This window comes from Aquila chrysaetos, chromosome 3 (assembly GCF_900496995.4).
Source record: "Aquila chrysaetos chrysaetos chromosome 3, bAquChr1.4, whole genome shotgun sequence".
Taxonomy (NCBI): Eukaryota; Metazoa; Chordata; class Aves; order Accipitriformes; family Accipitridae; genus Aquila; species Aquila chrysaetos.
In genome coordinates, this window is record NC_044006.1 from 56640918 (window position 1) to 56653506 (window position 12589).

General features: G+C 40.1%; 1 protein-coding gene across 3 annotated transcripts in view; it reads left to right on the forward strand.

Moving 5' to 3' along the window:
* Positions 1-11744: 11744 nt before the first annotated feature.
* LOC115338894 (macrophage mannose receptor 1-like) overlaps positions 11745-12589 on the forward strand; it is a 35605-nt gene continuing 34760 nt past the window's right edge. For all 3 annotated transcript variants that reach the window (XR_005932022.1, XM_030007935.2, XM_041122200.1), the window contains exon 1: positions 11745-11894. Coding sequence is in view for 2 of the 3 variants with exons in the window: in XM_030007935.2 (XP_029863795.1) it covers positions 11837-11894 (58 nt within the window). In the remaining variant the exon portion in view is untranslated. The remainder of the gene's footprint in view (positions 11895-12589) is intronic.

The following is a 12589-nucleotide window of genomic DNA, read 5'->3' on the forward strand; positions in this document are numbered from 1 at the left end:
TGATGGTGCTGCACACGGGGTGAAGCTGTTATCCAGCCATTCTAGTCTGTACACAGGAACAGCATCACTCAGAGATACTCAAAATGTGAAGTTCAGCAAGGTAATTGCAAAAATAACAATTATAATTCCTAACATACTGCATCCGTGCAAATCTGTCATGATGCTGGAAATGTCAAGTTCTTAGCTGATAGAATTGCAGTTTACTTCAGAGTCTTATAAAAACAATTAGTATATAAACCTTCAGTACAGAGACACATTGTGTTCTCGTACTGGGATGTGTCACTTCCATGTCACACTAGCTGTGTTGTGAAACAATGTGTCACTTCAGATTTGTAAGCTTCAAAAATAGCTAATTTTGTATTTAGGACGGATTTAAATCATGCTTGAATAAACACATTCTCTTTTGTTCTGGATGCCACTGAAAGAAAAGTGTGAATGGAGTTTCTTTCTTCTAATGCTAAAGTAAGCAATAGAAGGTATGACATAATTTAAAGGTTAAAGATCTTAGAATTTTATGTATCCTGTGAATAGGAACCTTTTATCATGTACATAATAGAAATAGGGAACTGAAGAGGTCCTGCCCAAAGGCAGTGTCAGCAAAAACTAAGCAGCTGCTGACAGATAAAATCTGTTACAAAGTTTCCAACAGCGATGGTGATTTCAACCGTTCTCTGGGCAACCTACTCGAAGTTTCTATACTAATAATGTCAGCGTGCTTTGTTTGCAATGTCGCCAGCTCCTAAGGTCAGCTGGGCTAGAGCGTTCCACATCTATGTTAGTAAAAAATCTTGGTTGCTCCAGAACAGGCTGGCGGTGGCTGTGTTCCAGCAGCTTCGTGGGAATGGTCCCTCGAATGCTGGACGTGCCAAACTAGACCTAGAAATCCCTTTGGGGAAGTGCTTGCTGGCATGGGTGAAGGACACATGCCTACATCCACTTACAGGATAGACAACTCTGCAATAATGCCTCGTCCTGAGCACTGTTTAATTTAAGTCCATTTGCCAAGTTTTGATAATTTATTAGGTACACCTTTTGCCATTATCTGAGCTGTTAACATACAGAATAGCAACAAATCTTTCCATAAAACCCTTGTCAGTACACCTTCCAGTTCAACATAAACTGTTAATTACTGCTCTTTCTTCAGGGATTGACTATGATTCCTTACTATCTAGTTATCCCCTTGTGATTAACAAACAGTACCATTTTTTCTGCTACCTTTCCTGGAATTCAAATTAGTCTGCCTGCTTTATAACTCCTTGGTTCCTCTTTTTCCTCATACTGTTTGCTGTTTTCTGGTATGCTCAAACCCTGTCTAGCTTTCATCAGTGTTTACTGAGAATTGTAAATCTCTCCAGGTACTCCAGCCAGTCTCTTTGTGTTAAGACTAATCAAATTAATCTTTTTTTTAAAAAAATCTATATATAGTAGATGAAAACAATGTATAGGGTTGTCCTGCAGCCCAAACATCACATTTGGTTTTGATCTTTAATCTGTACTGTTGTTTTATGCAAAGTTGGGCAGAACTTGTGCAGAACTAATCAATGCTCAAGATATAGGAAATGATCTTGCGAATGTTTGCTCATCTTCCATTGCTTACATGCCTCCTAATGAAGCATCTGACAAAATGTTACTGAAATGAAAAGCGTACTTTAAACAGTGCATGCATATGTTTTGATATGAAGAATTAAGCTCATGAATGCAGTGACACTGCCTCATGTAAAATAACAAGGAAAATGTATTCTGCACTGAAGCTTTCCAGAGCGGACTTAAGTTTGAAACACTATGATGCTGCCAAGAAAAACAGCGAGATTACTAAAAATGTAGGCAGGAGTCCAAACTCATTTTAAATGCACATTAGCTTCATAAATATGGAAATTCAGCTAAGTTAAGAGCTCTCTATACATGCAGTGATATGAACAGCATCCACAGAAGTGTACTTTGATGGATGATGTGCCTATTTAGACCAATGTTTAAAGATAAGTGTTAACTGAAAAAAGCATGACATTGACTGCAGAGAATGTGACCTTGAATAGTCCTTTAGTTGGGAACTGGCTGTGACTTGAATTTGAAGTTTTGACCAAGGCTTACCAGCTCTCTAGAGGTAGTTCTGGTCACCCTATCAGTTTTTAGTGCTGTGCATCATGACACAAGGTCTTGTATCTGAGGAGCTGAAAACATTTTTCTAGATGTTGGTTAGACTTCATAATACCATCATTCTGTGCAGATGTAAAAATTAGAGGATGTATGGTTTGATTGGAAAGGAGGAGGGCCTGATAGGTTGCACAAGGGCAGAGCTGGGAGCAGAAACACTAACCTTTAACTTTTTCTGTGTCCGGATATGTTGAAAATCAGGGCGGGTTTGGGCAGTGCAAAATTTTCTTACTCACCATAGAGATTCTGATTTTGTCCATGGAAATCTGGCTGGAGATGACCAGCTCATTTCAAACCTGTCTGTCAAATGGATGTTTCTACATATAGCTTGTTCCTACATTCTTAATTATTTTTCACTTCCTCTTCCATCCTCTTAACATACATTAGTTGCAGAGATAGGAATGGCAAGATTCGGCTTTGCAAGTTCCTAAGTTTCCTCTTTTTCTGTCTTTGCTTTAGTGAAGAAATTGCTAGGTTTTGGTTAATAATGCAAAGGAGCACTTGGTAATTTTTTTCTGCGTTAGATAATTCCCCAGGCTATTGACACCAGTGGGTCTAATCCAGTCTTCCTGTCTGAAATGCCCAGGTTAAGCACTTCTTTCTCAATTTTCTCACTTTTTCTCAGTTTTCTTTTTAGCAGAGAGCTAAGTAGTATATTGGGTGCTTTTCCCTTTCTCTTCACTTTTCTTGGGATATATATCCCCAGAAAACAGCTTGGTACATTTATGCTAGGTGTTTACCTCTTCCCTGAGAAGGCAGGACTCAACAAGAAGCATTAGATGCCTTCAGCATTTTGTGCTCTGGTCTGCTGAAGTCTTTCTTAAGATGGTTACATGGTGGTAGAAGTGGCTGCAGATTACCGACTGTATTGTTTGTAACACTCAAGGTGTCTGTGGAATACCAGTAGTGGGTAAAAGAAGTTGAATCTAAACACTTCAAAGTTCCCTAAATGCGGTGCCTGGCTTACCTTCAGTGAGGACACTCACCACCACTCTTTTTGTGTCCATGCAGCGAGGAGGAGGTGAGTCAGAGAGAGAAGAGGCAAGAGGGAGGCCGGTCTAACTGCATGCCTGTAGCTGGTGGCTGGGCTAAAGCAGACCTGGAGCCCTGGCCTCAGCTCCCTGCGGCAGGTGTGGTTTGCATTGTCAGCACAAACTAGACAAACAAAACTTGTCCTGCAGTGGGATCTGAACCATAAATCCCAACCATGACCATCACCCTTGTATCTCTTTTCGAACTTGTTAGTGGAGCTCAGGTGACTGTCTGCCTAAATATGAATTACTTTAGGCAAGGGATAGGTGCCTTTGTCTCCAAAATAGGCAATTCTGCACAAATGGCGTGACCAAAGTAGTGTGCCCAGGGCGTGTTCAGGCTAAGTAAGGTGATAGCTTCAGGATTAGGCAGTTCTGAGTAGGTAAACTGAACTGATGACTGAGCCTTAAGCAAACCACTTTCCACTCCCATAGAATTATAAATTCAAACCCCAAAAAGAAAGAAAAGAAGAACAAATTGCATCGCAGTGATATTACAATGCTCAGACTATGCCTAAAAGAGCTGTGATAGATTTAGATGCCCTTCATAACAAAGAAATCTGGAAACTACTTCAGATTAAAGCCAGCCGTTAGAGCTGTTCACAGAGCTCTTTTTACTCTTTATTTGAACCACTTCCCAGAAAAAAGAAGAAACCGAGCCCTACAGATCTTTTTATAGTTTTGTAGAGAAGAGATACCTTTGGTAACAGTCCTTGTGAATGTCTGCTCTCTCTATCTCCTTCTGTGTTGTTAATTATGAAATTTCCTTCCTCTTTCAGAAAATGGGTTTGATACAATTGTAGTTGGAAGGTGTGTGAGGAGGGGAAGAACTACAGTGTCTTCCTTGCCAGCTGAAGTAAAGAAACTTCATTTACTACATACCTCCCACCCCCATAGAGACTGATGGGTAGGTCAGGCCATAAATCGGTGTTGGGGAGCTGGCATTAGGATGTTTTTCAGATGTGACATTTTTCACACACCCTTGTTGCCCATATTTAAAATCATATTCTGAACCTCACCAATCCACAGGTAGTAGGGGAAGAAAACAGTCTTAAATACATTTTCTGCCAACCTTTCTGCTTCGGTATGCTTCTTTTAAATATTCAAGTCAAATGCTGCATTTGGATATGGTAGGGAATTAACATAAAGGGATTAAAAAGGTATAGAAAATTATCATAGAATTATAGATTATATCAAGCTGGAATGGACCCATAAGGATCATCAAGTCTGACTCCCTGCTCCTCACAGGACTACCTAACACCAAACCATATGACTAAGAGCATCGTCCAGATGCTCCTTGAAGTATTAGCCCATGGAAAATATTTTGAAGTATTTCTTTCTGGAAAGTGGTACATGTTTGTGTTATAAGGAAGGAAGCAGTGATAAAGCAAAGGAAGAAAACAATGACTCATCATAGAGATAATATAAAGAACAGGCATTTTTCCAGTTATTTTTATGACTATATACTGTTATCCAGGAAGTATGGCTGGACTAGTTATTTTTATCTTACACAATCCATTATTTAAACAATAGTCTGAAGATGCACGTTGATTACTTCCAATGATTACTGAGGCTCAGTTAACAAGAAGCGGTTAAAAGGTAGTACAAAAGGTTGACGAGTGTATCTGTAAATCAGCAGTCATGGAGCATACATTGGTCTCCTGTATCTCAGCCAAAATATTGAGGTTCAAATGCTCTTGGGTCATCAGGCAGGGCTAGGCAACATCTGTAACTGTGACGTGTGCCCTTGGGCGCAGTCTCCCAGATGGGGGCCTTCCTTCCCCCGAATGTGGCACCTATGGCCCTGTCACCGGAAACAAGGACTTAGACCTCCTGAGCTCCTGGTGTGCACTCAGATGTCTATCAGGATGGTGATGACTTTGGCTCTGCAGTTTACTCTCTCATTTTAGCATGCTACTCTCATTTTAACACCCCATTCACTTGTGGAAAATTAGAGAAATTTTCAAGCAGTCAGCTGCTGCTTCTTTCCAAGGGAGGCTTGGCTAGGTCTCCCCATCCCTTGTGAGTCCAAAGGTGATGTTGCAAGATGGACCTAGAGATTTGCCCTTCACACCAGAGCTTCTCAGCCTTCACCCCCGCTCTGGGTCTAGTTTGACCTTGTTATGAGCTGCTTCAGCACGTTAAGGAAAAAAGGACTACATCTCTGCTGTCTCAGTGTGCTGAAACAGCTCTGTATAGAAGCAGGCAGAGCCAGTGCCAGCTCCACGGTGAGGGTGGCCCTGCCCAGCTGGGCACAGGACACAGAGAGGCCATCGCAGGCCCTGGGGGAACTGACTCAGGCTGTCGGTGAAGCTCAGCTTGAAATCTCCTCTCCTTCACTCTCCACTTTTCTCGTGCTCATATTGCAAAAGATGATTGAGTTTTATTTTTCACCAAATTTGCTCGCTTTTTAAATTGAGCCTGTGTCCCTTTGGTTATATGATTGCGTCGAGGAGCCACAGACCCTCCAAAAACACCCCCCCCCCAAACTAAAGTAGCATTAGTGCCTGAGGGGCTGGTAAAGCAGCTGAGAGGCCACCGAAGTGGACAGGCCACCTGTGACAACTTCTCAGTGGAAGTCACTCATCCCTTGTCATGCTCTTCCCCAGTGTCCCACATGTGCCCAAGACTTGCTTGTATTGAACTGCATTAACATGGAAGTTAAAGGTTACATCGGTTTAAGATTGCAAATCAACATCACAATTATATTTCTTTTCACAAGCATATGTGAATGTTGAACCGAAACCTGGAAAATATTTCTTAATTTCTAGAGATAAGAACTTAAACTGGAAAACCCTGAAGATTACTCTTGGTAAAGACAAGTGATTCTGGTTGATTTCTGACAACTACTTTCCTATTTTGTTTTTTAAAAGTCTCTCACTAAATAATCTTGCCAAAGTACTTAATTATACTATTAAGAAGTTTTTTCCTGATACCTAATTGTCCCTTGCTAAACTGATTCCATTGTTTCTTTTCCTGTATTTCTTGTCCTTTTCCGAGTAGATATGTAGAATAATTTATGACCTTCCTTCATGCAGCAACATTTTACATCTTTGCAAGCTGTTATCATGTCCTGCTGCAGTCTTCCCTCCTGTGGACTAACTTCTTCCAGCATCTCCTCAGAGGTCATGTAATTCTTCTGCATCTTTCTGGGATTACGGTATTCCTTTAAAGGAGAAAAATTAGCAGGTTTGACATTATTTGCACTTGAAAAGTCTTCTCTCTCTATTGAAAGTGGGTTTTTGTTACAAAAAGAAAACAAATTCCTAGAAGACACAGATAGTAAAGAGTCTTTTTAAAGTTTGTAGAGCTGAAATAAGAGAGGAACCTTAAACACAGAAGACCACCTATGATTTTATGGATGGAATAATAAAGTGGCAAAGTAATGAATTGAGGTGTTAATTTGGAGTATGTTTAAGCAAGGCCTAAAGATGTTTTAGCCTCAGCTGTGCCTACAAATTGTTTATGAAATGAGGCTGGGCTGATACTGAACACTTCAAGAAGTGAGGGTCTGATAATGATCCAGTGGCTTCCTGTGTCAAATGTGTAAATGTACATCTCAGTGAACAGAATATGTTACTCAAAGCATGTTTTGGGGTATGTCACCTTACAGAGTTCAAAAGGGAATATATAAATTAGATGGTCCTATCAGATAAAGAGAATTTTTCAGTCTGAAACAGGTTTCCTCCACTCCTGCTTAATATGAGATCACTGATATTTGTTAATTGCACCTGCCAAATCTCAGAGTTAGATGAAAGATAAGATGACTGGCAGGATCTTTGCTTTAGTAAAATACTTTATTGAATTGAGCAATAGTGTTACATTTACATCTTGTTCTTGGTGTACAAGCATACAATATATAATGAATCTAATAACTTTCTGGTAACTGCTAAAAAATAAGACCATTAGCAAAGTAGGTGTTAAAGGAACATCTCTTCGTATCAGTCAAAATTCAATGCTATTTCCCATGATGTTTTTATTGAATTATGTGATCCACAGTTTTCCCCCCTTAAATCAAATTAAATTTATTGTTAAATCTGATTTAAGTATGTGTAACTCTCTTCTCCAATATTCTAAGACAGACATATTGCATAATTTCTAGGAGATTACCGTTAATGATTTAGCATTGCTACATGAAATTTTTCAGTCCTTCAGTCTGAATATAAGCACATAAGACAAAGCTGATTTAATTTCAGTATGCAGCCTTTTCTTGCTCTATTTTCTGTTCTTTCTCAATTTAGTTAACACTGTTGACCATTCTACCACAACTAAATTATTTTGTGAAGATGAAAATAACAAAAACTTGATTTATTTCTGTCTTCTTTATGTTATCCCAGTACTTCATGGAGCTATACTTTCTCTGAATTTTGTTTTCCTTTTTGTTCTAGTATTTTTATAGGGTACATGACTTTTTCTTAATATGTAATAAATTCTAGGTGTGAAAACAATATTGCTATTTTTTTATTACTAATTCCATTGTATTGCTGCTGGCATGATATAGGCTAGATCATATAGACCCAATTATTCATCCCATCAGAAATATTCACACCATTTTTTGTAGAAAATGTAAGCCAATTTTATGAAAATATAACAACTGGCTTTTCATTACCCCCAAAAAACTTGCTGACATTTTCAAATTTTAGTTTAGTTAATTTAATACTTCCTGTTCTGGATAAAAATAAAGTGCAGACTTTTCATGCATTCCCTTGCTAACTAGTGAAGATTAATTTCATAATTCCATATTAGGGAGATTTTTTTCATTTAAAATTTCATTTTACATTTGTTTGTCACTAAATGTGCTTTTAAAAAAGTCTATTGTCTCTGTAGTTATGATGGGTTGACCCTGGCTGGATGCCAGGTGCCTACCAAAGCCGCTCTACCACTTCCCCTCCTCAACTGGACAGGGGACAGAAAATATAATGAAAGGCTCATGGGTCGAGATAAGGACAGGGAGAGATCACTCACCAATCACCATCAGGGGCAAAACAGACTCGACTTGGGGAAAATTAATTTAATTTATTACTAATCAAAATCAGAGTAGGGTAATGAGAAATAAAACCAAATCTCAGAACACCTTCCCTCCAGCCCTCCCTTATTCCCAGGCACAGCTTCACTCCTGAATTCTCTACCTACTCCCCCCCGCCCAGCAGCACAGGCGGAAGGGGAATGGGGGTTGTGCTCAGTCCATCACACGTTGTCTCTGCTGCTCCTTCCTCCTCAGGGGCAGGACTCCTCACACTCTTCCTCTGCTCCAGGGTGGGGTCCCTCCCATGGGAGACAGTCCTCCACGAGCTTCTCACAGAAGCCGTCCCTGTACCCTCGCCCAGCCCCGCTACCAAAACCTTGCCATGCAAACCCAATACAGTAGTACCCATATATGTAGTCTCTGGCAATGCGTAATGGGCTTAAGATGCAAGGACATCATAATTGTGCTCTTCTGAGACTCTTTGGTAACTACTTATTTGTGCAATACCATTTATTCACAAGGAATGCACATAAATCCTCATTCTTTAGAAAATGTTAATAAAGAAACAATGTCATCCCTCAAACAATGTTCAGACTTGGTTTTTCCCAGGGAAATCTTTCCTGTCTCCCTTTCATGATAAAGTTAACTTTCTGCTTAATTACTCCATGCTTTGTGGTTGCTTTCACTAGGTACATACAAAAGTCAAACAAATTAACACAATAGCCACAGTATTTTCAGTCCTGGGGTATGTTTCCCTAAGTTAGTTCTTATTTTGACCTGTGTAGATTTTATTGTCTGAACTTTTGATAAACAGAGCAGCTTTAAACTGATGCCTTAACTGGCCTGAATGAGAAGGGTTACAAAGGGTGGCAAACAGTACCTGTGCCCCTTGCTAGAATCTGACCAGAAAAATAGCAGGCTCATCTCACCTCTGTATCAAAATATTCAACTAAATTTGGCACAGGTAGACCAATTAATGCTATAACCCATGAGAGCAATCCCCTTGCAATCAGTCCCCAATGGCTGGGGCTGATCCGCAAGTGCAGGAGTGCATCAGTTGCTCTTAGCCACTGCAGCTGAGCGTGTGGGTAGACTTGCCCTGGTGGGGATTGCTCTTTCAGCAGAGCAGATCCTAAAGGATCTTGGCTCTTGAAGGATCCCAAAGCACTCTATGGGTCTTTTTACGTCACTGTAACTGTCTGTGGACACCTGGCATCAGTAATTGGCAAATTATCACCTGCAAAGCAACCATTGCATGTTACCTCTCACCTGTTACTCATTTAGACTCATCAGATAGATAGGCTGAGGTATATGGTGCTGTTGATATTGTGCTGCTCTTTTTCCCTTAATCTTTGAGTGAGTAGAAGTTTAATGAACTTGGTAGGATTTCCAGTGAATCCTCAGCAAATCAACTTTTACACTATCGGTAACCTCTTTATGAGATTAGTGTCTAGGATGTAGGTCTAGCAACTGAATTTGAAGTAACAGAGAATTGACTAAATTCATGCCAGGGAGTACAATTTTGCTTTTAGCCCAGCTTCTGACCTTCCAGATAGGAAGTGGCCAACCTGCACTTCATGACTGGATGCAGCTTGTGCTGGGGCAACACCTGTGAGCAGTGGTGAGATGAAGGTGCCTGACACTGCCAGATCTCTGAATTGCAAAGGAGCAAGGCGGCAGTGCTATCTCCTGCCTGGTGCTCCCCGAGGTATGCGTCTGGTGTCTCACAGTGATCAGGAGGTGTCAGGTGCAGGTGAGGTAGTGAGGTTTGCTTTTCTGGCTTTGCTGTTCCTTGGAGGCTGGCCTCAGGGACTTCGACAACGTCGAGCAGCCACCCCTTTCCAGTAACCAGCACAGCACCCCATAATTCACAGTACTGGCCATATGAGGAAAGATGCAAGTGCACACGGTGTGTTTGGAGTATCAAGAACACGGTACAAATTGTTCAGATTTTTAGCCTGAAACTGGTCTGCAACCTGGCTGAAGGGTTTCCTATCAAGCGCTTGTTTTTTCTTAATGAACCCAATGTTTGATTTACTGCCAGGCTGCAGTTGGCTCTGGTGTGGCCTGAGGATCAGAGGAAGGTGAAGAAAAGGGACCGTTCCCTTTTTGCTGCTTTGTTATTGCACAACGTTCAACCGAGAAGAAAGTGGAATTCCTCTTGGCCTCATGACGTACGAGCTCCAGAATAAAACAAGGCTGTTAAAACTCCTGACAATATAAATGACAATGTATCTTTTATATAAATAGGCCACATGCTGTAAGGAAATGCTGTTAGTCTAAGACAAATCAGTTCAGGCCAAAGAAAACTTTCGCTATTTCTAGACAAGATCTTTGGCAGCTGATTTAAGAGACTTTTATGTTCTGTTTTCTTTCATTTTTAAAAAAAGTTCTAGAAATGGCTTTTCCAGAAAAAAGATGTTGACTTCATTGTTGTTAGTATATTTTATTATCATCCGAAAAAGAAAATTCAGTTAACTTTGCCCATAACTTCCTAACATCTGTATCTAGCATTTCCTTGTAATTTCTTGTTTCACAATTCAATTTCTCCTTTTTATTTTAATCCTGTAGACTTTCTCAGGGAGCAAACTCTCTTTCTTGCATTGTCTTTCTGCTGAGCAGCCAAGTAGGAACAAATCCTGTACTTAGAAAATGCAGTCATCTTGGCAACAAACAGGAGATGATGCTAAATTTCCTTGCTATCACATTTTTGCTACAGGTGCTGAACAAATATGTTACTACACTTCAAATAATATTTTTACACCACAGACCTTTTTTTCCATTCAGCAGTATTTCTAAACAAAACAAAATATTTCCATGGTAAAAATCTACTGTGATAAAGTCAGGCCTTTATAGGGACAGTCTATGGTGGTCAGGAGAGGACCGCTGTTTCTTTCAGGTTTCCACCTATATGTTTGGAAAACAAACTCCTTGAGTGCTTGCTCTGTGATCTGGGAAAGAAGAGATATGTGGCATTTCCTGAAATTGTGACTGGCTTTTGGTTTGACTGTCTGACAAGATTGACCTACTTCACAAGAAAAAGGGGGATTGTTTTTAAAATGAGCCTTTTTTCCAGGTAGCTTTGGGTGCTGGTCTCCTAGCTGCATTTATGCAGAAATGAACGTCAGTAGGACAATGGAAATCTCATTTGGAAGGGAAGAAATTTTTATAATGTCCTGCAGAGTGAATTTCACTTAAATCCTCTAAAATTCAATCCTGCCTCATCTCACACATGAAAATATGAGACTGACGTGTTTTCCTGATGGTATTTTTTCACTGTGTAATTAAGGTGTAAAATTTAAAAACTGTCTGAATTTCTTTCTTTGGCATTTCACTGTTGATTTGATCCCATGAGCTCCCCAGATGAATCTTCAGGAGAGATAGCAGGAAAGTATTGAGATATAACCTTCTGGGTATCACCTGCTTTCCCAAAGCAGCACGGTTTGCCCTCAGTGAGAAGTCATTCTTTTTTGAAGGCAAAATTTGTGGTGTGTGGTCTTGTTTTTTTGAAATGTGGCATGTGACAGAATATTTCCTTATTTAGCACTCAGAGCTTTCTATCCAACCATCCAGCCTTCAAAACTGAGGAGGACCGGTCACTGTCCTCTCTTCAGCAGGACTTTATTGCCAGCAACTCTCATCACCCAGCTTTTGGTGAAGGGAAGAAAAGAAAACAGCCTGTACAATTATGTTCTTTGGGTTGTTGCTTGTTCTTTCTCTTGTTCACAGTGCTTTGCAGCTGGTGGGTAAGTGCCTCCTGCTTGTCTCCTGTAAAGGTGTCTGTGAAAGTGCCTCCATGTCCTGTGGCATTTCTGGGTGATTGCTGGTTCTGTGGCAGTGACTATATGTATGTTATTAGTTTGGGACATATAGATGGGGAGCCTCTTGATGGCAGGCAAGAGGCAAGGACAGGATCTAACAGAAAAAAAGAAATGGATAGAGAAGGAAGCAAAGACTGAATTCCTAATGGCTTTATTCATGTATAGTGGCACTATCATTTTAGCAACCCCAGAAGATCAGACCTAAGAAAAGCATGAGATATATTTAAATGTCTTTTGTTTGTTTGTTTTATTCTTTACTCCTGTGTTCTGATTTTTGAGCTCTTCATGTCTGGATAATGGTTAGCAAAATCAGGCAGGAAAAACTTTGGTTTTTGGAGTGGTGAAACGTGGAATTATTTGTAGGACATTAAGGTGTTCACAGATGATGGCTCCAGAGAGACTTAGTGCTTATAAAGAGGATTATTTTCATTCACTGTTTTGAACAAACTCACTGAATTCACTGGCATTGATAAAAGGGATGAAGTAAAATTTTTGTGGAATAAAGTTGGATTAAGTTTAGGAAAGTTATTGTAGAATTGCAGTGAAAACATTATTGCCATCCCCTTAGCTGCGCTTCTATTGTAGGTGTTAAATAGATGGCTTCTGGAGACCTGAATGTT